We start from the raw sequence: 27607 nt of genomic DNA, 5'->3' as shown, positions 1-27607 counted from the left end.
ATTACTAATTTTAATTTATGATGATAAATATTTTACGAATCGGACTTGACAAAATTCTTGGATAAATTAATATCAGCAAAACGGATTCGTCTTTGGATTATTAAATATTTTTTTATACTAACGTGAGCTAATGCTATTCGTGGAAACCTTTATCTGTAAGACTTTTTCCAAACAATTTTTCGTGAAAGCCTTCATTGTATAAAAATTAAAGACCGCTTGCGGAAGCTTTTATCTATAAGACTTTTTCCCAACAATTTTTTGTGGAAGCCTTCACTGTATAAAAATTAGAGACCACTCGTCTGGAAGCCTTTATTTTGGTAAATAAGGCTTTTTCCCAACAAATTTGTCGTGGAAGCCTCTATAAAATAAAAAAAATCAATTAGAGACGGTTCCCCTTTCCCTGCTGCTAAGTGTAAGTTAATCAGCAACTGCTAATTTGCATATGTGCAGATCATTCAGTAATGTCAAACTGGACACGGGTCAAAACTGGCACGGGTCACTTGTGATCAGCCTTGCCTCAAAAGCGCTGTATTCAAAACGTGAACCTATCCTTAAACAATAGCATTGCTCATGAATTAAATAGCAGGGATTTATTACCATAAATTTCCACGTCTGACGTCAAGTGAAGTATCGACTCACCAGGAGCTGAAATTAAGAAAATTTACAAAGCACTAAGATGAATTATGAATACATTTTGTGAAATAGGACGAAACAGAATGATAAGTATATGTAAGATAATACATATGATGCATTCAAACAGAACAGTTATATAATTAATCATTTAATTTGTAATTTTAATAATGTTCACCATGTTATGACATAGTTTGTTAAGGACAGGCACAATTCGGAACAATTTGAAAGGCACTGGCAATAGTATATTTCCATTCTAATTTGGTAAAAAGAAGCGTCCTGTGGTGCCGAAGCAGTACTTTCGATAGTTTCTTGTTTCTCATTAGTAACTGATTGTTTTCAGTAATCACTAATAATGGATTGGGGGGTCCTTCCTTTTTATAGTGGATATAAATTGAAAGGTCTCTATGTCATTATAAAATGTCATATCTTGTTAGTGGATATAAATTGAAAGGTCTCTATGTCAGTAGAAAATGACATATCTTGTTAGTGGATATAAATTGAAAGGTCTCTATTGTCAGTATAAAATGTCATATCTTGTTACAGGGGTTGAGAACTTTTGAGAATCATATAAAAAAATTTTATAATAGATAAGCATAACCCGATAAATAACAAGATCGTTTTGTTCGAATTATATCAATATTGCTATGTATATTTAATTTCTAGTGTGTATCCGAATTTTGTCATGTTGAGTATTATGCCTACCTGATTTTTGTCATGTTTATTTAAGATATGTACTGAAATTTGAGTTCAAGGCCTGATCTTGTTTACGAACTTAGAATATTCTTAAAGTGAACTTGTTGACAATTTGATGTGAAGTTTCCACTCACATCTAGGGGATTATAGGGCATTCTGTTGTGCCATAGGTCAGGTGGCTGCTTGTACATGAATAGAGGTTTTGCAAACAAAGTCTTCATTCCTATCTTAATATCAGTCTGTGGAATCTGTTTCAGTTGTATTCAAGTAAGATTGATGAGGAATTATTTATTTAAGTGATTCATTTTAACTACAAAAGTTATATTGAAATTTTGGATTCAAACACTACTGTGAGATTATGTAAAACTTATTGAAAGACATTCTGGCTTATACCATTGAGGCAAATCAGGACATTCAGGACAATAGGAATTCATTCGGAATATACTTTACTCTTGGACTTGTGAAGGAAAATTCGGAATTAATTGGTTTTTACGTCACAATACTGTTAGTTGTTCTTCAATTTTCATTTCACTTTGTAACTTTGAGAAATAAAGTATTTGCTGATTTCACTAAACTTATTTATGTTCTCTTCTTTCTACTACATTGTTTAAGATATAGGGTCGTAACAGTATCACGTTGGGGGGATCATAGTGTGTTCATGGACAATGTACGTTACATAAATTTCCTATAATGTGTTGATGTGCCTCCATATTCTTCTTTGATTCTCGTATAAATCCACCTACCTCTAGGTTCCAGCACGAATTCTACTGGCTTTGACATAATTGGAGATTTCGATCGCAATTCAAAAAGCACCACTAGCTGGAAAGTGTGCTTGTTGTTCATATCGAGATCTTGAAGAAGAAAATGATTCCTTGTTTTCCAGTCAGTCACATCAATCGCATCTACAGTCGTGCTGCTTGCAATCTTGTGGTTTAACACCACTCTCTGGAAACAAATAATACAACTGTAATGTTAATGTTTCAAGTTGATGTTCCATGAACATATATGATTTGTCATTTAACAAATAAGACAAATTGGGCTTGCACGTAGAGCACACGATCAAATCATAGTTATAAAACATATGACCGTGATCCTAAGATAAAAAAAAAAAAACTGAGTCAGCATATCGCTGACATAACTGTGTTAACTTCATAGTGATTCGTCCAAAGCATGAAGAAACTATATTAAAGGGTCTGGGAAATATAAGTCATTAAGTAAAAGTCCATAAATAAACTTCAGCGAAAAAGTACATCTGACATGATTAAAAGATCAAAAGGACTAGTGAACGGATCACAAACTTCAGTGCCATAGCTTTATACTGGCTCATCCAAATTATCTACAAAAGCCATCATTGGTTTAGGAATAACTTTACAACACCAGGGGTTTTATAGCATCTCACTACCTATCATTTCAATCAAGTCCTGCGTGCAGAGGCGTAGCTGGGGGGGGGGGTGCAGGGGGGTACATATGTCCCCGGGCGCCAAGGTACAGGGGCGCCAAAATGAGGCTTACAATGTTACATTATAATAAGTAAACAAGGGAAATATTCAAAAATGTGATTAAACGGGGAGGGGGCTGGGGCGCCAATTTTATAGTTCGTCCCCGGGCGCAAAATATCATAGCTACGCCTCTGCCTGCGTGAGACCGGCTTGGGTATTTCTAAGGACCTCGATATAACAAGTCCTTAACAACTGAAGAATTCTTAAAGGTGGTATTTTAATTACCACAAATACATTACCTTTAATCAAGTAAAGCTTACACATTGAGAAACCCTAATTTCACAGGTGTATATGTTTTCTTGATTCACTTTGTTTAAACTTAGTACGCTTTTTGCAAGCCGCAGATCGATATTTAATGCCAAAAATATTATCCAAACACCTAATACACACAATTATTCATGCCAAACACTTATATCTAAGAATGCCTAATAATTCCGTACATTAAAAAATAGGGAGCGTTCATTTTACGAAACCAATGGATGCTATAATAAATTATGATGAATACCGTACATTAAGACGTTTGCTTCTAGTCAATGCATTATGACGTTTTCTCCTAATCAATGCATTATGGCTTTTACTCCTAGTTAATGTATTATGTTTTGCACTCCTAGTCAATGCATTACAACTTTTTACTCCTATCCAATGTATTATCACGTTTTCTCCTAGTCATTGCATTATGACTTTTAGTCCTAGTCAATGCATTGTGACGTTTTCTCCTAGTCAATGCATTATGACTTTTACTCATAGTCAATGCATTATGACTTTTTCTCCTAGTCAATGCATTATGGCGTTTTATTCTAGCCAATGCACTATGACGTTTTCGTCTGATCAATGCATTATGACCTTTACTCCTAGTCAATGCATTATGACGTTTGCTTCTAGTCATTGCATTATGACTTTTACTCCTGGTCAATGCATCATGACTTTTACTCCTGGTCAATGCATTATGAATTTTACTCCTAGTCAATGCATTTTGATTTTTACTCGTAGTCAATGCACTATTACTTTTACTCCTAGTCAATACATTATGACGTTTACTTCTAGTCAATGCATTATGACTTTTACTCCTAGTCAATGCATTATGGCGTTTTCGTCTAGTCACTGCGGGGACCCCGAGTGGCCGAGTGGTCTAAAGCGTTCTCCATTACGGATTACTGCCATCTCACCTCTGTCTGCGCCGGTTCGAGTCTCGTATTCAGCCAATGTGGGTATGTGAGAAACCTTGCCAGTAGTTTCTCGTGGGTCGGTGGTTCTTTCCGGGGTTGTCCCGGGGTTTTCCTCCACTGGCCGCCATGTATAGCTATCGTGTGCTGAAAAATAGCCTTAAACCGGACAACAACAACATCTAGTCAATGCATTATGACTTTTACTCCTAGTCAATGCATTATGACGTTTTCTTCTAGTCAATGCATTATGACGTTTTCTTCTAGTCAATGCATTATGACGTTTGATTCTAGTCAATGCATTATGACGTTTGATTCTAGTCAATACATTATGACGTCTGATTCTAGTCAATATATTATGACATATTCGTCTAGTCAATGCACTACGACGTTTTCTCTTAATCAATGCATTATGACGTTTACTCCTATCAAATGCATTATGACTTTTATTCATAGTCAATGCATTATGACGTTTTATCCTAGTCAATGTTTGAGAAATCTTTTCAGAACAGCGATTCCCCAAAATCAAAACACAAAATATCACTAAACTCTAACAAACCTATAAAAGGATAAACAAATACAGGTATCATATAACCGTGGTCTTTTGTCTTGCAAGGTAATAAAGGAAAAACTTTTTTTTTTTTTTAATTTTAAACAAAAGTTTGTATGATGACTATGATGCTGACCCCAAGATAAAAAGGGCTAGCCAACATGTCACAGTACGAGAAGAATCAATCAAAATGATTAGGAAGTGAATGCAAATGAAAGCATTTAACTAGAAATTCGATAAACTATTGACTACGCTACAGATACTGACTAGACAAGTCATTGTTATGTCTTGTTATCCATTAACATGGTCTTGAGTGTAACAAAACCATCTTTCATCACTGCTTTTTTGTTCAACTCTTTATTCAACTACAACCACACTACCACTGCTGCTGCTGCTGCTACCACTACGAAGACGACGGCGACGAGAACGACTACAACTGCAGTGGTAAAGACGAAGACAATCCGTTGGTTAAAGAGTGGACGGGAACACAAATTAAAAGCTCTCCGAGATAGAGTTTCAGGTTAACATTTCATTTTCAGTCAATCACCCGCTCCTTCACGAAAGTAAGGCTTCTTATGATTGGATGGCATGCAATCCACTTTACAAATGAAAGGCTTTTTGTGAATGGTTTAAAACAGGCTCAGACTTAATACCTAACTCAATTCCAAACTCAATTACACCCTTTACAAATGAAAGGCTTTTTGTGAATGGTTTAAAACAGGCTCAGACTTAATACCTAACTCAATTCCAAACTCAGTTACAAACCTCAACGATTCTTTGATCTACAGGCCTGATGATTTCTCAGACTCTGGCTACACATATAATAAAATTTAGTTGAAACGTGGTTTGTTCGGTGTTTAAATAATAACAGTACAAACAAAGAGGCCCAAGTGAGCGCTAGACTACTGATATATTGATACTATCTCATATTTGTGTTGCATCAAAAGTCAATAATTGTTAAGGTCATTCCAGCTTAGCAAGTTATTTTTTTATCGCTCCACCCCATATAAAGTGTAAATATTCTTAGAATAGATTCCGAACTCTAAATAGTAGTCTCTTTTTTTGCAATGTCGCCACTACTGAATGGCAATAATGTCAGTGGAGTATGAATATAATATCTGATTCCAAGTGTCTTACCTTAACAGATTCTAGCTCTATATCTGTAATGTTTAACTTGTCCCACTGTATTAAAACGCTCTTGGCGCCAATCTGTCTCACGTCCAATGATAACAAGTACTCTCCTAAAATGGAGGTAAATAATGATAATTAAATCCTTCGTGGCTCAGGAAATTGTCATGATTAATCATTACGGCAGTTTCTAACACATAGATTATTGCATGGGTGTTCGTTTCAGATGACAATTTAAACAAGTAGAATAAAAGGTTTCTTTAGTGTTCTTTAGCAAGTCATGGCGAGTAAAACTGTGATAGTATTCAATGAAATCTACAAACTAGTTATAAAATTTAGCAAGCAAAGTAAGTGTCACATGAAAAACAAATACAGATTTGTTTCCTCACTACACCTTAGAATCTAATGTAGTGAAATAACTTTAAATACATTCGAAATCCTTGGTCACTTTGTTTCGCATGACGTTGTTACGGCATGAAGTGATGTCATACGTATGACATTTGTATAGGTTATAACGCGTGTTCTGTTGGATATTGTGGGGGCGACCAAAGCACAATGGGTAAAGCTTGCGATCGCAATGTTCTTTGCGAAAGTCTACAATATCCAACAGTTCTTACGTTATAATTTATTCATCTATTATATACCCATTACTGTATACTACATATTTGTGTGTGATTCGGTAATACAAGAATTATAACCATATTTCTCTTCATACATATTCATAATCACTTTAATTTTGTAAAAAGCAATTTCAAAGTTGTTTTTTTTTAATCAATAATATTCAACAAATGGAGACATATAATACATAGCCTATGTATCTGTTCTGTTGGATATTATAGTGTTGTTCCTCACCCAGCACAAGCGATATTATCTATAATTATGATCGCTTACCACTAAGCGTTGAAATGGCAAATCTAAGTGATGCATAATTGTTTTTAAAAGTGCGAATGTTGATAACTGATATTCTTTTCTAATTACAGGCGGATTTGCTGTGGATATCCAAGTTTAAACAAGAATTAAAATCTGCCATAAATGAGAGTGGCCTAAACACATTATCTATCCATATTAGACACCATTCATTATGTCACTGCCAAGAGTGGTCATGGCCTAAACACATTGTCTATTCATATTAGACACCATTCATTATGTCACTGCCAAGAGTCGTCTTGGCCTAAAAAACATTTTCTATCCATATTAGACACCATTCATTATGTCACTGCCAAGTGTGGTCTTGGCCTAAACACATTGTCTATCCATATTAGACACCATTCATTATGTCAATGCCAAACGTTGATTTCAGTAAACAAGAAATTTTTCCAAGATGCATACAGACAATATAATATATAAATTATCAATCGAAAAGAAAGAAAGTTTAATTTTTTGATTTTACTTTTTACATATTTCTATGCGAATTGGTAACAAGCTATGTATGTAAATAACCTTTGATACTAATAAAAACAATAAATAAAGACAGCCAATGGTCACAATAACTAAGATTGAATGAATTTTACGCATGGCATACAGTTAGGAAAGTTAGGTAAATTAAGACGTGTTAATTTATGGTAAGAATTAGCGAGCACGATATTGAAGAGAATATAGGAAGTGAAGACGTGTAAATCCTTTTCATCGTCAAGATATTTCAGTATTATTATATTCTTATAAAAATACCAATAACACTTGAAACAACTGGAGAAAATCGGGAATCACAGTTTTATACGTAGTGATCGTCTGCATCTTTTCAGTCAATATTATGGATCATTGCTGGAATGTAGGCCGATATCTGCCATAATCGACCATTCGGACAACCTTCTTTTTTTATAAAGGATTGGCCTTAAGATGCGTTACATACAACAAATTATGCATGTGCCACTTCTCTGTCCATTCGTCTGTCAGTATGGTAATATAAACAAAATATATGGTCATGATAGATTGCGTACGTACGTGCTTGCGTGTTTGTGTGTGTGTGTGTGTGTGTTTGTGTGTGTGTAGGAGGGAATACATCAATTGCATATTTAGGTCTCGCTGAATAGCCGAGATGACCCGAATGCTTTATGCTCTGACTCAAGTCGTGGTATACAGTGTTTTTAAAACTTATACTAAGGCACGAAACAGTTCTTTAATCGGTGCGAACATATTAACCCAAACTGGAAACACCCATCGACAACAAATGGCGATTCTGAATGGTTGCTATTATTAAACCTGAATTGGAATAGATAAGTATCAACTCTTATAACCAGACAGAATTGAAAGAAGCATATTCACTGTGTGACATACCGGATATTCATATCCTCAGACCTAGATCCAAAAAGACAAGACAAAAAGCCAATGGAGAAATTTCCCATCAAATAGACAAGACATGAAGCCAGTGGAGAAATTTCCCATAAAATAGACAAGACATTAAGCCAGTGGAGAAAATTGCCATAAAACAGACATGACAAGAAGCCAGGGGAGAAATCTCCCATAAAATAGACAAGACATTAAGCCACATGGAGAAATTTCCCATAAAACAGACAAGACAATAAGCCAGTGGAGAAAATTACCATAAACAATAGCCGGTATATGATCAGTAAAGTACTCAACTCGCACTTGATAAAGAAAGCTTGGAATGTTTCCTTTACGCAGATATAACTTGTTAGTGGCTAAACGCGTCGACGGTATATGAAAATCAGCAGTTTATAAGAATAAGATCATGAATAGCGCAATTTAGTCAACTTGCATTGATCGGTAGAATATGACTAGACATTATCGATAGTTGTCATTTGTATTACTGACATAGTCCTAAAACGTTTATCACAAAATAAGTCTACGTTTTATAATAATAATACAAAATTGATAAAATGACTTGTTAACTGGTATGACAATCTAATTATATCATGCATATATATTTATAAACATGCCAGTACAATTTGATTTTTCTACATCAAGTTTGTTATTTGCTTTCGTTGTATCGAGCTTCTGAGACGGAACAGTGATGTTACCTTGCCAATATGCATATGTGTCGAGCAACCACGTCAAAGAATTAGTCCATGGATTTAAAAAGGTTACATTAATCCAGAATTCACCCCTATCTGACAGACTCTGCACAAATGCTTCCTTTTGCAGGTATATTTATTATTATTTTGTATGCACATAATGCTATTTTCGCGAGTAATACCGTCTTAGTGCAGGTAGTAAACTGTTTTCTTATATATATATATATATATATATATATATATATATATATATATATATATATATATATATATATATATATATATATATATATATACCGTGGATGTTTTGACTGCAAGTATCACCGGTGAATCCATTGACACAACCCAGTAGACACAATCCAGTGTCCTGTTTGCACAGATTATCCATACAGGTAACACTGCAAGGGCTCTGACAAAATTCATTATACCAGCCCGGATTACATCCCTGGATGCAGTATCCACTTTCTTTGTCACAAAGGTCTGCTGTTGTGTTACTAGCATGGCATCTTGGACTGCATCGTTTACTGCATCTTTCCCCGTATAACCCATTCGGACATTTCTTACATATGCCGGTTTCTTTATCACAAGAATATATGCCACAGTAATTCAAGCAGGTCTCATTACAACTGTAACCATAGAACCCACTGGCACACAATTTGCAAAGACCCGTTTGTTGGTCACATCCAGTCATTGTCACATTATAACAATTCTTGTTGCACTCCTCCTTACATCGTGGTCCATAGAAACCTGTCACACACGAGTCACACTTTCCTGCAAATCTATCACAGTACGATGTCCGACACGTAGTGCTGCAGGATTCGTTACATCTCCATCCGTGCCAGCCACTCGTGCATTCCTCACATTTACCGGTATGTCTGTTACATTGTGTCTCTCCTTTGCTGTTACTCTTGCAGTGACCACAAGTCTGATTACAGTTAGATCCATAAAAGCCACGAACGCAAGTCAAACAGAGTCCAGTTAGCTGACTACACGTATAACAGTTTTGTGGACAAGAATGGTTGCAATAGATTCCCATCTTCAATGGTGGACAGCCCTCCTGACACACTTCGCCCGTTTCACACTGTTCTTTAACATTTCTGCATTTACTGTTACACTGACATTTGTTGCCATGTTTAAGTGGGACACATGTATTACACTGGTCGCTGCTTGTACAAGTAACACAATTTGGAGGACATTTGAATTCGCATTTTGGTCCGTATTTTCCAGATTTACATTTGATACAGGTATCTCTTCCACTACAACTCACGCAATTCTCTGGACATTCCAAACAAACGCTCCCAGTTTCTAAGAATTTTCCAAGAATGCATGAGGTGCATTTTTGTGGCTCATCTATACATGTCAAACAATTAGGGTGGCACAGTTTCTGACACGATTCGCCATATCGCCCGCTTTTGCATTCGTTGCAGTAACTTTGATTCAAACATCGGTTACAATGTGTAGAACAAGACATGCTACAATTTTCCCCATACAGACCCGGTGGGCAGGTCTTGTTACAGTAAGGCCCTGCCCATTGTGACGTGCAAGTGACACATTTACCTGTAACCTTATCACACTCAAGGCACATACCCGGACAGCTCATGTTACAGTATTGTCCATACCATCCAGTGATGCAGCCATCCAGGCATCCATCTATTGGCTCAAACCATTGGGTATTCTTGCACCTGAATCCACACATGTCCATACACGTTTCCTCGAGATTTGTAGAACTGCAGTTGCAATAAAAACTTACCTCTCCCTCCGATTTGCATTGGAGACAGTCATCTACAAGTAAAAACCGGTTAGACCTGTGGGTTTACTTCTGCCACCTTGGTTGGTACTTATAGTTCTACTGTGACATTAAAATGTTAAACATCTAGTAAAAATACAAGACGTCACCATCAAATACGAATTTAACACTTTTCGCGAATGGAAAGAATCGGTACAAAATGTTCTTAGAAACTGATAACAAATTGAATGTCTCAACTAAATGTTTTAAGGATACATACTCATAGAGATGTAACGTGTTACACAGTGTTACATTGCATGCAATGGCGGACAAGGTGAATGCTTATTTTGAAAACACTCCTGGTGCAGGCCTATTGTTCTTATTTCCTATGTTCTTATAAGATCTTAATATTTTGATTGTTTGTCCACCATCAACGTCCGATGCGACAGTGCACTAGTTCCAATGTTTCTTTGACTTAAGTGCCATTGAGAGGGCTATCGACTTTGAAAGCTGAAGGTCAGTACATGTTTAGTTTAAGACCAGTATATTAATATTCAAATTTATAAATATATTTAGATAACGGTTTAAATATTTTAGCTAAAACAGTAATCAAATCAATGATATTAACTTTCTTCTGCTCTAAGTGGTCGAGCTTTGGCATCAACACTAATTAAATAAAGCATAACTCAGAAAGAACGACGATGATTTAAGTCATTAGGACTATCTTCCATGCCCAGAAAACCGTGCATGACAATCCTGTGTTAGTGAATCCTTTGTTATCTGCTACTTCGGAAGTATACAGTCTGGAGAAGAAAAAACAAGCAATACATTCAAGCTTTAATGTACAGATCTCATGTGCTGTTAAGAAGATCTCATTTTTCGGACACACTAATAATTAAGGAAATAAAGTTATCACAAACACACTGCTAACCAATGAATTAAAGTCATTCAAAGAACACTGTTAATCAAAGAACTAAATTTATAACAAACACACTGCTAACCAATTAATTACAGTTATTACAAACACACTTATAATTAAGGAGTTAGAGTTACTACTAAGGGGGTGCGGCTGTAAGGGACATTTTGTTTCTGCCGAGATTATGTTAATGAACTGTAAAAATCCTTTAAACAACGTTCTAAATAAGCTTTGTAAAAATACAAGACCTGACCATGACGTAGATAATGAATATTGTTACGTTTAGGCTCAACAAGACGCAACAAGAAAAGGGCAAAATCAAAAAGCTTTGTAAAGTTTAACAGAAAATTTATCTCCCTACAAAAACAAGGTAAAATGAGGAAAATAATAAGTATAATCCAAGAATTAAAGAAATTGAAGTCATAGTAGTAAAATGTCCTAGTGAAACTGAATTCGAATCCCGATGTAATCCCAAATAGAAGGCGATGACGTCTGCCGTGGTCAGCGTCGTACTGATGTGTCAACAGTTCTTTGTTGAATCATATAAAATAATATTCCAGTTTTTTTAATGCTGTGTAAATTTCGATAACTGGCTTTGTCCAGGAATTATATTAAGAGAACGAGTATTTCCACGGAAAATTAATCTCTTGGAATCCAAATTATTTGTAGAGAAAAATAAAAACTCAACTGAAACTGGTCACAACAAAGCATCTTTAAGTGTCATTGGTTTACACGCCGACTGCCTAAATTCTCTATAGAAAAAAGTTATACACTAATTTAAGACGCAAAACAGATACCCGTCTGAGGGTCACATACCATGATTATAGAACAAGATAGAAGCTTTTTACATGCAAAACATCACGTCTCACAGCATGGCCTTGACTAAAACCAATGACTGTTACACTGGGAAAGAATTTTAAAAAAGTTGTTGGCTTCAACTCTTACTGATTCTGAATCAAGGCCAAGAACTAGATCAGCATTAGATTCAAAGTTTATATTATTAGTTGTTTATGAAAAACAGCCAGGTCAAATAGAACTACACTGATTTTCTGGGCAATGTTATGTCCAGTAAATACAGTTCTATTACAATAGCATGTAATGGGATATAGGAAAAAAACAACTAACAAACAAACAATTAAATTAAATGAAATATAAAATAAGTCAAATATACATAACATATCCCCTATAAAGAAAAAGAAACATTCATATAATAAAGCTTTCTTTTTACCATAGATTAATTACATATGAGGTTTCTAAAAACATAAGAATTCGTATTAATCATGCAAAGTATACATAAAATAATACATTTTTATACACGGGAAAGTGCATCATCTATTAAAGTATCTTCTCCCTTGATGTGCCTGATGTCAATATTATATTCCTGTACCAACAAACTTAATCTTAGCAGTCTTTGATTTTTATTTGTCAACTTGCCGATGAAAGTAAGGGGGTTGTGATTATTAAACAGAAGAATCGCAGAAGGAGCTGAACTAATGTAAACTTTAAAATGTTGTAATGCCAATATCAAAGCCAAACATTCCTTCTCAATTGTTGAATAATTTCTTTGGTGCTTATTTAATTGCTTAGACAAATAGCACACTGGATGATCAACACCATTTTCATCTTCTTGAACCAATACTACTCCAACCCCAAAATCACTTGCATAAACAGACAGTTTAAATGATTGTCTGAAAGTTGGAGCTGTAAGAACTGGTGCGCTTTTAAGTATGTCTTTTAACTTATCAAAAACCTCCTGAAATTTGTCAGACCAAGTTTTTCTTGCCAAAATTGTTTTCAGGGGTTCAGCAATTATAGAAAAATTAGAACAAAATTTCTGATAGTATCCAGCCATACCCGGAAATCACATCATTTGCTCTTTGCTAACTGGCTTAGGGAATTCAGAGACAGCCCTGACCGTAGGATCTATAGGTTAACTTGTCCATGTCTCAAGATATGTCCTAGAAATGTTACACCAGCACGGCAGAACTCACGTTTGGATAAATTAATTGTCAAACTTGAATTAGTGAGTCTGTCAAAGAATGTTCTTTCCTGGTGTCGTTGTAGATGATGACATCATCTATGTAAGCATCACAGTTATCTAGATCAGAGGTGATCATATTCATTAGTCGTTGAAAAGTACTTGGCGAACCCTTCGTCCCGAACGGCATCACTTTATTTTGATAAAGTCCATCTGGAGTAGCGAATGCCAAAATTTCCTTTGCTCTTTCGGTCAGTGGAATTTGCCAAAATCCTTTCAGAACGTCAAATTTGGTGACATACTTGGCATTTCTGACCTTATCAGTGCAATCATCAATTCTTGGTAATGGAAATGAATTTGTTTTAGTCACACTGTTCATCTTCCTATAATCAGTTCACATACGGAAAGTTTTATCTGTTTTCGGAAAAAGTATACATGGTGAACTCCAGTAACTTTTATTGGCTATATGAAATCATTATACAACAAATACTGATTTTGTTTGCATATATTTCTGTTTGAGAGGGTTCATCATGAACGGGTGTTGTTTCACATGTTTGGAATTTACATTTTCAACGTCATGGAAAATGTTTTTTCTTGTAGGAACATCTAAAAATAAGTGCTCAGTTTCATATAATTTTTTAAGTTCATTCCTTTATTGATGTTGCAAATGTGAAAGTTTCTGGTCCAGATCATTCATAATTTCTGAATTCCGATGATTAGTCGCTTCAAAATCGGTAGTCCGATGATATTCCTTCACTTAAATATTCACTGAGTGGGACAGGTACAACTAAATTAAGTGCATTTTAACCTGGATATCTCTCTCAATATACCCCGTTAACATGTTTATGTGGCAAACTTGATTTTGTTTTCGCCTGCCAGGTGTATTTAAGATGTATTTTAAATCATTTACTTTCTTTTCAACTGTGTAGGGACCATACTATTTGGCCTGAAGAGATTTTGTGGTATGGGCAAGAGAGCCAGGACTCTATCACTAGGCTGAACATTTGTGTCTGTTGAGATTTTATTATACCTTAGTTTCTATTTTAAGTGCAGATTAACTCTTGCAACCTCACAAGCCTTTGACAACATATACATAAAATTGGAAATATAATCGAGAAGATTAATTTCAGTATCTTCATTAGCAAGACGTTTCTCTTTCAACAACCTCAATGGTCCACGCACAGTGTGTCAAAAAACCAGTTCAAAGGGACTGAATCCTAAAGATTCTTGAACTGATTCCCTAACAGGAAACAATAGTACATGAATGCCTTCATCCCAATCTTTACCCGTATCAAAACAATATGATCGAATCATATTTTTCAAAGTCTGATGAAATCTTTCTAAAGCGCCTTAGCTCTCAGGGTGATAGGCAAAATATTTGAATTGTTGGATGCCTAATAGTACATAATTTGCTGAAAAAATCCAGACATGAAATTTGACCCTTGATTAGATTGGACATATTTAGGAAGGCCAACTCGGGTAAAAAAAAATTTTATTAAAGCTTTTACTATTGTTTTAGATTTAATACGCCTCAGAGGAATTGCCTCTGGAAATCTTGTTGACGCACACATTATGGTCAACAAGTATTGGTTATCTGACTTGGTCTTAGGTATATATGCAGCGAATGCATGGTATATTGTACTTTTATAAATATCTTTTCTATGAAGAAATCAGAAACGTTCATCAACCTCAGTAAAATAGGTGTATCAATGTGGCATCCCTGGGATGCCAAATGTACCATATACCTAAAACCTGGATCGTGACCATGACAGGAGCTGACATTGGTCCCTGTCCCAGAGGGCTGATAGATGAAACACGTATCATATAGATCTCGTCTTGGCTCAGACCTCCAATAATGGCTGATGTTGACCCAGACGTATTGACACTTTTCCACTGGTCTGCGTCCTCTACTGGAGCATAGAAAACTCTGTGCATCTGAATCAGACGTGAATTCCATACTCAGATGGCATATTTAAATTAACTATGTCATAAGCTAAAAATTATTGTGATAGTTTCATCCATGACAGATAGACACCATGTAAAGGAAGGTTACTGAAAAATAACTTTGAAAATTATCAAAGAAAGAACTTGCTGAAAATGTGATACAACTTAAAAGAAGATTATTAAAGTAGAATAAATGATTTTAACACCCGTCTTAGTTTGCAAATACATATGTATCAATATTCCCGTACCATATTTTTCTGCTCCTGTGCCCTCAGAATCATTGGTTGAAATGCATTTGTGAACAGCACACTTAGTTGTATCATTTCTGTTATTCATAGAAATGTATCTTTTAAAGTGGTGGCTTTCATTTCTGGCGAAATTTTAAGTCGGCATTAAAAAATAAATTACAACTCGATGTTTAAAGATATATTTTACCTTGTTTGCTTTTAATTAGGTCAAGGTGGTTAAAATGATGCCTTCTGGTTGATTTGTCCTTATATTTGAGATCTTTTGGGAACCATGCATTCTTTTTATATTTAACGTGATTTTCTAAATCTTTGGTCTACACATATAACTGTTGTTTAAATACTGGCGTCTATTTTCCAGATTTGTTCATTGTTTAAAGTTAAGTTCCCAAGGGAAGAGGACTTGCACTTGTCTCCAGCTATATGTTCTTGGTCTGATGATACACGTTCGAATAAAGGGGACAACACTGCACGCGGCTCCTGTTTAATTTTCTATAGCTAATCGTTTTCATACAGGCCAAAAGAAACAGACATATAGGAAGTAGTTTAATTTTTCATTTTTCTGAGTACAAAACATAACACCTCATTACTGTTTTTCCAAAGGCTGCTTACTACCAATGATTTCTTGAAAGAGGAGCGAAGATTTACGTTCAATGGTTACTGTGCGAGTGGATTCCATTTCTCTGTCACTGGTCAAGGCAAAATAAATTAAAACATACAAATATTATTGCTTAAAATTTGTAAAAGTTTACATTCTATTTCCATAAATTACAACGCTGGGGAAAACTCTCAAACATGTGTTGAAGATCTTGAACCTTACCTGAAATAATAAGGTTATCATCTGCATGAAATAAACTATTTTAGTCATTTATTCCATGCAATGAAATTATGATCGTCCCTTATTCCATGTAAAATAAAACTTTTATCGTCATTTATTCCACGCAGTAGATCTTGTATCGTTATTTTTCTATGCAGTAAAACTCTTATCGTCATTTTTCCACGAGATAGTTTTAACTGCAAAGTACTAACTGGCATGTCTGCACTTTATATAGATATAAACGGTCACATGATATTGATCTGGCAATCGGTAAATTCTGAGAACTACTTCCGGTTAACTGTCAGTTTCCAGCGCGCTCGACGTCAAGATTTGTCTATACCAGTCATTATCATTCAGTACTATAGTGCACTTGAAGGCCATTTATAGTCGGTAGGAAAATGTATAATGTACTTTAAGGCCATTGATAGTAGTCATTAGCACGCAGTACAATGGTATAATGGAAGGCAATTGATAGTAGTCATTAGCATGCAGTACAATGGTATAATGGAATGCCATTGATAGTAGTTATTAGCATGCAGTACAATGGCATAATGGAAGGCAATTGATAGTAGTCATTAGTATGCAGTACAATGGTATAATGGAAGGCAATTGATAGTAGTCATTAGCATGCAGTACAATGGTATAATGGAAGGCAATTGATAGTAGTCATTAGCATGCAGTACAATGGTATAATGGAAGGCAATTGATAGTAATTAGCATGCAGTACAATGGTATAATGGAAGGCAATTGATAGTAGTCATTAGCATGCAGTACAATGGTATAATGGAAGGCAATTGATAGTAGTCATTAGTATGCAGTACAATGGTATAATGGAAGGCAATTGATAGTAGTCATTAGCATGCAGTACAATGGTATAATGGAAGGCCATTGATAGTAGTAATTATCATAAAGCACAATGGTATAATGGGTTGCCATTGATAGTAGTCATTAGCATAAAGTACAATGGTATACTTGAAGGCTATCGATGGTAGTCATTTGCATGCAGTACAATGGTATACTGGAAGGCCATTGATAACAGTCATTATCATAAAGTACAATGGTATAGTGGAAGGCCATTGATAACAGTAATTAGCATACAGTACAATGGTATACTTGAAGACCATTGATATTAGTCATTAGCCTACATTACAATGGTATACTGGAACGTCATTTATCGTAGTCATTAGCAAAAAGAACAACTGTGCACTTGAAAGTCATTGATAGTCAATTGGAAAATGGATAATGTACTTTAAGGCCATTGAGAGTGATTTTCAGTCCACTGAGTTTTCCTCTTAAATTCAACGCCTCATAGCTTTTTAATTCAATACGAGCTGGTGTCAAAAGTGTTGTGTAGGCATGGACGTTGTTATTGATGTTGTTGGTGGTGGTGTTAAGCCGTCTTTCAGCACATTTTACATGGCAGACAAAATATCTGGTGGAGGAAGAATGCGAAAAAGCCCCAAGAAGCACCGGCCATTGGAAAGCTACTGGCAAACTTTTTCATATACCCACGTTGATCGAGCCCGAAACTCGAATCCACGCAGGCAGCGGTTAGATGACAATAATTTGTAACGAGGAGCGCCGTAGACTACTCGGCCACTGGTGGCCAGGCAGAAATGTTGATTACCTACGTAAAAGGGGAAGCTGATTGACAGGGTGCACTTGTAACAGACTATTGAAATTGTGTCCATTTGACCATCTACAAAGTTTCGGTGTGGGGGGATGGATGCAGACAATAAAACTTTCTGCAATGGATTAACTTGGTTGCGATTTCCACTCTCAAACGACGCAATATTGTATAAACATATTGCATACCAACCTAGCAACTTGTAAGAAAAGATTAGTTTTTTTATGGCATTCAATAAGATTAGTATTACTTTAAACAATACATATATTGAACGATATAATATTATCTCTTTAGTGAAGGTTGAAATCGCTCGCGGGCAAATCATGATGACAAATAACTTTGGTGTCATTCAATGTCAGGCAGAATAAAAATGACGCCTCAAATTAGATCAGCTGAGCCTAAGTCATATGATCGATTTTCGAGCTTGTCATATTTATCCTGATAAGTTATCTCCCCATAGTACCACATTATAAAAACCCATATAGTCATCCATCCATCCTTCAGATTCTAATATAACAAAACGTCACTGCTGGTATAAAACGCCTTTTATACTGAAACTGCCATGTAAAGTATCATAGCCTTAATTGTTTTCTTCACAGCCCCATTTCTAAAATGTGTCTTGATTGGATAGCGGTTTATAAAATGTGATGTCATGTCTGTTCTATTCTTTATAGCTAAAGAACTTAGTTCATCAGTAGTGAAAGGGGATCCTATAGCGACAATGGGACTTACCATTAAAAACACCCCTGGGAACATATAGCGACTATGGAAATTTAACATGGAGAAAAACCCTGGGAACATATAGCGACAAGGGAAATTGAACATGGGAATATGGGACTGTTGAGCGTCAAGGGGAAATGGAACAGGGTCGGGACCCTATTTTAATAAGGTCCCGACCTGATGGGTCTCTATTTTTTTGTTTTTGTAAAAAATAAAAAAAAAATGGGGTAGGCAATTGAAAGTCGATCTCTTTTCGAGAGATTGGAGTGGCCCTGAAAAGGGCCTTTGGGTTTATATATGCTCTTAACATAAAGGGCATCTGTGACTTCTTCTTGTCCTTAGGCTTCGTCTAATGGTAGGACCATACAATAACACTCTTTTGAGGCATCCTTGCCTCTCCACGTAAATCCTACATATCCATAGGCTTGTGGCAGTCCTATGGACAACTGTCCATTCGGATCGGACATACATCGGTATGTCCGTCCTAAACATCATTGTTGACACAAGGGTAGAAGATTCAACGTCAGTCCACATGCTGAGGCGCCGAGAACAGGTGAATCAATGCAGTGAACTGCGCTTATTTATAGGTAGAGGAAGGATTGAAACGGATTGAGTTCATTGACCAATCCAAGCACGCGTTACAAAATTCAGTCAGCCCGCATCCAATCCGACGAGAGCAGTCTGTGACGTCACGTGGTCTATATAGATTCGCTAGCGCCTGTGCGCAGTCAATTCATGCAACAGTTATTCAACATGACGGAAACTCAGAAAACGATCAGTTGGGGTGCACCAGCAGTGGAGACCACCCAAGGGAACCCGGATTTACTTTCAGAAGAGGTAAATTGGGATTTTGTGGATTTTCTTACCTCGCAAGAATTTGTTCCGGAACCTTCGTCACCTTCTTCATTACCGCACGTGGAAAATTTTAGACAGAGACAGAAAGAAGAATTGGAGAAATTTATACAACGACAAAAGGAAGCGGAACAAGCTTTTCTCCTACAGCAACAACAGCAAGAAGAAGAGGTAAGAAAAAAACAGCAAGAAGAAGAAGCAGCAGCAGCAAAGAAACAAGGGTGTGAAAATCAAACGGTCAGGTACTGTTAGACATTTTAGCGGAGTTAAGAAGTCTGAAACAAATGTATCAGTCTTCTTTATTACGACCGAAGAGAATACGACCTTCCCGAGCTGAACACTAGAACCCTGTGACTAAGCCTATCGTGCCACCCTTAGTGATTTCAACCAAATCATCATCATCATCAACAGTACGCAGTCCAGAAGTAGGCCTTGGCCGTGGCAAAGGCTTAAGACAGTTAAAGTTGATTGCTTAATATCACCCCTACACCAAACAATGGCCCTTTTCAGGGCCACCCACGTCTCTCGAAAAGAGATAGACTTTCAATTGCCAATAACTAAAAAAAAACCATTTTACCCCTATAGTACGTGTGTATGAGTGTACGTTCTTATTTTAAAATCAAAACCCAAAGACACTTACCTTTTTATACCTAATTTATTCTTTTATAAATATTTACAATCCAATTCACAATTCACAATTCTTAACAGAACACTTTAAAAGGTTCACTGACTTCTTCTGTCTCATTATTTACTCTCTCTCTGCTTTTTAAATTTCTTCACCGTCAGAGTCTTTTCCCCCTCCTCCTCCTCACTTTCTTCCCTTCTTCTTTTCTTCTCCTGTTTCTTTTTTTTTTACCTGGCTGCTTTCTTCCTCTGAAGAATCCCTCTCTTCTTCTGACTCCTCTTGTTTCTTTTTTGGGCAATCTGGAGACCAATGTCTTTTTTCTTGACAATGATAACAGGTATCTTGACTTTTGTCTTTTCTAGCCCCTTTTTTTCTTTTTTGACGGTCTGGACACTCTGAACACCAATGCCCTTTTTTCTGACAGATATAGCAAGTATATTGACTTTTATCTCGAAAGGAAGGAGAGTAGTCCCTCGGCTGGTCTGAAGAAAATTTTCGGATGACCCCTCGCAAAGCTCTGATGAAACGTTCGATTTGGGTAGTCTCTTCCATCGTTGTGCTGGGTTTGAGAGTGAAATGAATAGTGAAAGGACAAGACACACACCCTTTTATATATGCTGGTCTGCTAGGACTATAAAGTAGTCCATGGTGTTTAAACTGTAGTCATTTGACGTTTTTCACTCAAGATGAAACGATCCAATTCATTTGAGAAGAAAGAAGAAAGTAAGAGGCAGAAACGTGATCTATCGCCTTGTACCAGAGCTGAAGTCTTGGCACAAATTCATGCCAGTGATTTTGAAGAGGACATGAGTGAACCAGAATCCAAACCCTCTAAACAAAGTTCACCACCCGTAGTTAACCCTGAAAAATACTATTCCATTCGAGAGACAGAAAAGCGCTCCTCTAGAAAATTTAGAACCACGGCTTACAAATACACAGTGAAGTTTAAAGATTTCAAGTACCGTTGGAGAAAGCAGAAGGGTTCATCACCGGGTGTAGGATTCTTTACTTACCACACTCAAGCAACAATGTCAACCCAAAGAAGACGATCGTTTGAGACTTTCCATACAACACGACGGTCTGAAATCTCCTGTTCGGATCGAGTTTAGCACCCCTGCAGAATTGACCGCTTCCAAAGTCATGGACAAGATTCAACACGTAAAACAATCCAATGACCAGTTTGACATCACCGATGGAAAAGCCACACTGGACATGACCCACGTCTCTCCTCCTCAAGGGACTGGACGCAAGAAGATGTTATTGGTGAATGAGCTTCGCAGCATTAAGCGTAGCCTCGTCCAAATTCACAATTCTCAAGACCAGATGTATTTAGCCAGAGCTATCGTGGTGGGACGTACCTATGTCGATAAGAACGACACGGTAGAATGGAAAAGAACCTGGAAAACTATTCAACGATCCGACCGAGCCAAACAACGAAACGAAGCAGAACTCCTGTTGCAACAAGCTGGCCTGTCCAAAGACAAACCCTGTGGCATTCCTGAGATGCAAACATTGCAAGATGTCCTAGCTCCACGCTACACCTTGAAAGTGCACCCTCAAGAAATACGCGGATCTCTGTTGTTTCGAGGCCAAGACTTTAAGGACGGAAAATACATTCACCTCTGTCATCACGATGACCATTTTGATACCATTGCCAGTATCACTGGATTCCTGGGATACGGTTATTACTGTGAGAAATGTGACTATGGCTATAACAATCGAGAGCAACACAAGCATTGTGAATCGAAATGCTCAGGATGTTTGGCCTCTCCACCCTGTCTGGGCGAAGGGCAAGAACCAGTGCATTGTCCTGCTTGTCTGCGCACGTTTGTCAGCCCTGCCTGTTACCAGCAACATTTCAAAACACAAGGTTCACAGAAGAAATGCGCTTGTCAACTGCTGAGATTGTGCCCCGCGTGTGGACAAGGCATACGTACCAACAATACCAAGGCACACGTATGTTCAGGAAAGAAAAAATGTCACATTTGTCACCAAATCGTGGACTTGGAACACCAATGCTACGTGCAAAAATACCAACCCCAACCACAGAAAGAAGATGGTCACAAGAAGAAGAAAGGCAATTTCATCTTTTTTTATTTCTAATGCATGCAACAGACTGGCATTCACATTCCTAATTTCTGCGTGGCTCATCGAGCGTGCGAGAAGTGCATTCAAGAACCTATCGTGAGTCATTGCCCTCAGTGCAGCAAGATTCCTGGAGAGCGTGAAAAAATCTTTCGGGGACCGAACACGCTAGCCGATTTCGCCCGAATGGTCTTAGACCCCATCGACAAGACGTGGAGCCAAGAGGACATCGAACGTTACGGAGATTGTCATCGTCATGCCACGGTGATGGCTCACAACTTCTCCGGATACGATGGACAGTTTATTCTCAGATACTATACAGAACATGGCACCGAACGTCCTAAAGTCACTTTGAACGGAGCCAAAATCATTTTCATGCAAGAGGGACAAGTACAGTTTAAAGATTCGATGAGTTACTTGGCCATGCCTTTGAGTCGAATGCCTAAAACGTTTGGAATGACAGAAATGGCAAAAGGGTACTTTCCACACTTTTTCAATACGGAAGCCAATCAACACGCCGTTCTACCCCATTTGCCTGAGGCTCACTATTACGACCCCGACAACATGCGTACCGAACAACGAGAAGCTTTCTACGCTTGGTACCAGGCTCACACCTCAGACCCTTTCGACTTTCAGGAAGAAATGCTAAGGTATTGTCGTTCCGACGTGGACATCTTACGGCGTTGCTGTGGAAAATTTTGAGAACTGTTCATAGAACACGGAGGGGTCGATCCTTTGAAAGAAGCTTGCACCATTGCCAAAGCGTGTTCCTTAGTGTAGCACCAACGATTCATGCCTGAAAACACCGTGGCTGTCATCAGTCCTCAAACGACCAACTATGTCAAATGTCAATACTCGGTCAAAGCCCCACGATGGTTACATTACTTGTGCGACAAGGAAGACAAGTTGATTCAGCATGCCCGCAACGGAGGAGGCGAAAAGACCATCGGAACGCATTCGGTCGATGGCTGGGACTTAGAAAACCCTAAGATCGTGTACGAATTTAACGGTTGCTTATTTCACGATGTCCGGTCTGTTACCCTGACCGTGGCACTAAAAATCAGTTTTTACAACGAACCATGGAAGACTTGTACCAGGACACTTGTCAGCGACGCCTAAAGTTAGAACTGTAAGGATGCCAAGTGGTGGAAATGTGGGAACACGAATACGATCACCGTTTGAAAACCGATCCCGAGTTTAAACGCCTCGTGGAAAGTTACCAGTTCATGGACCCCCTGAACCCCAGGGATAGTTTGTACGGAGGAAGGACCAATGCCACCTGTTTGCTGTACCAAGCCGACGAAGAGAAAGGAGAAGAAATCAAATACTTGGACGTGTGTTCGCTGTATCCCTACGTGTGCAAATATTGTCGCTTTCCTGCAGGGCACCCGCAATTGCTGACGGAACACATCGACCTGAAAAACATTCGACAATACGAAGGCTTGATCAAGTGCAAAGTTTTGCCTCCCACGAACCTATACCATCCCGTCTTACCTGGGTCGGCGTAGAATTGTTCAAAGCTCTGGACATGGGATACCAACTGTTAGAAGTGTACGAAATTTGTCACTTTCCCAAGACACAACAATACCACAAGGGTGACCCCACGCAGAAAGGCATTTTCGCAGACTACGTGAATGCCTTTTTGAAACTGAAGTAAGAAGCCAGCGGCTATCCTTCCTGGTGTCACACTCACGAAGACCAAAATACATTCAAAGAGAAATACTGGGTACAAGAAGGCATCACTTTAGATCACATCGAGAAAAACGAAGGCAGGCGATCGTTTGCCAAAGTGATGTTAAATTGCTTGTGGGGTAAAATGGCACAACGCCCGTGTTTACCTAAGACGGAATATTTGATAGAACCTTTCCGCTACTTCCAGATGATTCACGACAAAACCAAATGCATGAAACACGTGGACGTCGTTCGCGAAAATTTGATCTTAGTGAATTACGAAGAAGATCTGGAATTTGTACAAGGCGACCCTTTTGGAAATGTCATCATTGCGGCTTACGTGACAGCTCCTGCTCGCTTAAAATTGTACGAAGCTTTAGAACTGTTAGGGGAACGCGTCCTGTACTTTGACACGGGCAGTTGCATTTACATCCATCACCCGAGTCAACAGCACCCTGATATCGAAGGAGACCGTTTAGGAGCCTGGACAGACGAGCACCCCGACGACAAGATTCTAAGTTTTGTCAGTGACGGTCCCACAAATTACGGCTACGAATACCGGGACAAACAAGGAGAAGTGCACACGAAGTGTAAAGTGAAAGGATTCACTCTGAATTATCGTACCAGTCGAGTGGTGAACTTTGGAGTATTGAAAGAAGCCTTGCAGTCTAGAGAAGATGAACACTTTAAAGTGATCACCTATCAACCGAACAAGATTGTACGTTTACTCACTCACCACATCGTCAGTCGACCCTTGGAAAAAGTCTATCAAATCGTGTACCAGAAGCGAGTTCGACTTCCCAATCATTTTACCTTACCGTATGGACATGTCGGTATTAAACATTGGCTGTAAGAGGATAGCCACCAGAAGGATGACTTCACCACAGCAAGAATCCAGTGAGAACTCCAAGTTCAAACCCTACCATTTTCCGGTCTTCTTACCTGACTATTGTAATTGTGCCCGTCGATTGGACACGTTTCAAGCATGGCCTACGGATAGGGAAGGATTACCTTCTTCGCATGTTTTAGCTAGAACAGGATTTGTCTACAGTGTTTCGCTTGCGGACTGAAGTTACGAATGGATCTATGTATCTATAAAGATTCAGTTATTCTGGAACATACTCGATGGTCTACGCACTGCCCTTACCTTTCTATGGCCTTTCCACCCCTTTCACTATGGTACAATTATGACGGCACCTTAGAGACGGTACCTTCCAAAACTAAACATAAAAAAAGAACGATGTACAAGCTTGAGACTGCATTGCGACTAGTATAAAAAGGGGCTATGGTCAAGATCGATAGTTCATTTTGACTACCAAGACCAAGCGAACAAGATGAATACTTTCAGAGAAACACAAAACAAGTTCAGACAGGCACAATTCAAGTTTGGGGCTTCTGAAGTGGAATGCGATTGTGAGCCTTGCGATAGGAACGATGCTGTACGCTGTGACCTTAGCGATGCCGTAAAGCATCATGGGAACTTTGTTCTCACTGCCCATATCATGGAAAGTGATGCTGTGCGTGTCAAACCTGAGGGATGCGAAAGCGATGCCGCTCGTCCTCTTGGACACTTTACTGGGTTTCGTTTTAAAGGTGAATGTCCACCTTCACGTCTACCTCCCTACGGATGTCATCCAGCCCTGAGCAAACTCCTGTCCATGTCACCCAAACCTCATCGAAACGAACCTGTGAAAGACGAATATTCGTTCCCTGTGCGTTTGTCGGAATACTGCGACTTTGAAAATCGTCTTCAATCGTTCAAAGGAAAATGGCCTAAGTATCTGGGAGGACCGACCCCCGAAGAATTAGCCAGAGCCGGATTTTACCACATGGGCGAAGGGGATAAAGTCAAGTGCTCCAGTTGCGGTGTGTCACTATACCACTGGGAACCGCAAGATTCGGCCTACGTAGAACATGCTCGATGGTCACCGAATTGTCATTACTTACCCTTAGTGGGACCGAGACATTGCAGTAACTTACCATGTCGTTGACGAAGAAGAAACCAGATTGGTTAGGAGTCAAATGTTGGACATCACCGAGACCAGTATTTAAACTTCATTTCAAAAACGATATTGAATCATTACCTAAAGAACTGCAAGAGAAGATTTACAAGGACGTTTGGCAGGGGTTTGCCGGAGTGAAATCTCAATGGGTGACTGTAGAACTTTTGTGCCGAGAAATTCACAAGAGGAAAGTGAAAAAAGTCAACCAGTGTGTTAGATTTCTCTGGGTCAAGTGTGCATTCGTCCTATTATATTACTCTAGACTATTTACATTAAAAGAGTTCAATGACATTCTTGGACGTTACCCTGAATGGCAGTGGCCAGAAATTACTCACTATGTGGATTACTTTTGCTCTAGGAGAAGATTGTGAATTGTACGGACAGACCTATTCATGGATGCATTGCTAGAGAACATTCTTGCTTTGCCTGTGGAGTTGAGAAAACGGATTTACCGAGAGCTGGTCAAAATACAAGTCAAACGTAATGAACAATTGCATCCGTTACGTCACCGGTGTTTGAACCACTGGTACCTGAATGCTATGCAAGGACTGATTCAGTTGAAAGTGTTCCATTGGACAGACATTGATCAACGACCCCCTAGTTTTAAAAAGGATTGGTTTGCTATTGATGATTCTATTTACTACATTGTAAACTTACTGCATCGAATTCCAGAGGAAGAGTTAACGAATTACCAACATCTTTTACACAACGTCAACTTAGTGAAAGAGGAAACTTCTGAACGAATTGTAATGTGTAAATTAGTGACTAAACGATTTAAATTCGACACTGAAGTAAAACCATGTCTGTCCAAACGGTACATTTCTTGTGTCAGAAAGAGGATTTAGTATGACCTATTCATGAATACTTTACAAGAGAACATTCGTGCATTGCCTGTGGAGTTGAGAGAACGCATTTACCGAGAGCTGGTCAAAATACAAGTCAAACGTAAAGAACAATTGCATCCGTTACGTCAGCAGATCTTTAACCACTGGTACCTGAATGGTATAAGAGGACTGATTCGTCAGAAATTGTTTCAGTGGTCAGACGTGGTTCATCACTTTCAGTTAGTGAATGAACTAAATGTTCGTAATTTTGGTTACTTCGAGAGTCACCTAGAGCAACGTATTGAGGAAGACGAGTTAAAGGATTACCAACATATTTTACGTGGAATCTGCTTAGCGGAAGACGAAACATCTAGACAAACTCTGAAGTGTAGGTTACAGTATGCAAGATTTAGATTCCCTACTGGAGAACGAAGATGTCTAGTTAGAAAGTACCTTTATTGCTTCCGAAATAAAGAGACTATAAAATCAGGAATCCATGCCACGGCTTATGTCACAAGTGATTGAACAGATTCCGTGGAAGGAACTCAATGACCATATTCAAACCGTGGATCATTGCCATCAATTATTACAAGAACTGTATCCATTCAATTTGGGACGACGCAAAGTGTGTGTCTTAGTGACTTGTTTTCTGGGATTTCGTTTACCAGCCGATTCCTTGTGGACTCTTTACGATCAGTACTTACCACCCCAATGGCCTTAAATGGTCACGAAAGACTCCTTTTGCTCAAAGCCTTGCTTTTTCATCTGGATACTTCTCGACCTCAACAGGAAAAAAAGATTTGTGAACTTTTAGCTACCGAAGACGTGTATCACGATGTGTGTGTAGCTTGTGACTTACACCCCCATTGGACAGATGTTCGTGACTGGAAAAAGGGGGGTTTTGAGGCTTGGACCCAAGAAGTGGCCCAGTATGCA

The 27607-nt window shown here is 38.2% G+C and overlaps 1 protein-coding gene across 1 annotated transcript in view; it reads right to left on the bottom strand.

Moving 5' to 3' along the window:
- Positions 1–27607, bottom strand: part of LOC149783239 (uncharacterized) — a 65004-nt gene that overhangs the window by 25098 nt on the left and 12299 nt on the right. The window contains exons 3-7 of the mRNA XM_089931446.1: positions 15004–15193; positions 8936–10420; positions 5676–5779; positions 2070–2271; positions 598–645 (exon numbers count right to left, since the gene is read on the bottom strand). Coding sequence (XP_089787572.1) covers positions 598–645; positions 2070–2271; positions 5676–5779; positions 8936–10420; positions 15004–15193 — 2029 coding nt within the window. The remainder of the gene's footprint in view (positions 1–597; positions 646–2069; positions 2272–5675; positions 5780–8935; positions 10421–15003; positions 15194–27607) is intronic.

This window comes from Sinohyriopsis cumingii, chromosome 14 (assembly GCF_028554795.1).
Source record: "Sinohyriopsis cumingii isolate HCF-2022 chromosome 14, ASM2855479v2, whole genome shotgun sequence".
Taxonomy (NCBI): domain Eukaryota; kingdom Metazoa; phylum Mollusca; class Bivalvia; order Unionida; family Unionidae; genus Sinohyriopsis; species Sinohyriopsis cumingii.
Note: the sequence above shows the minus strand (reverse complement) of the source record. Positions and strands in the feature narration are given on the sequence as shown.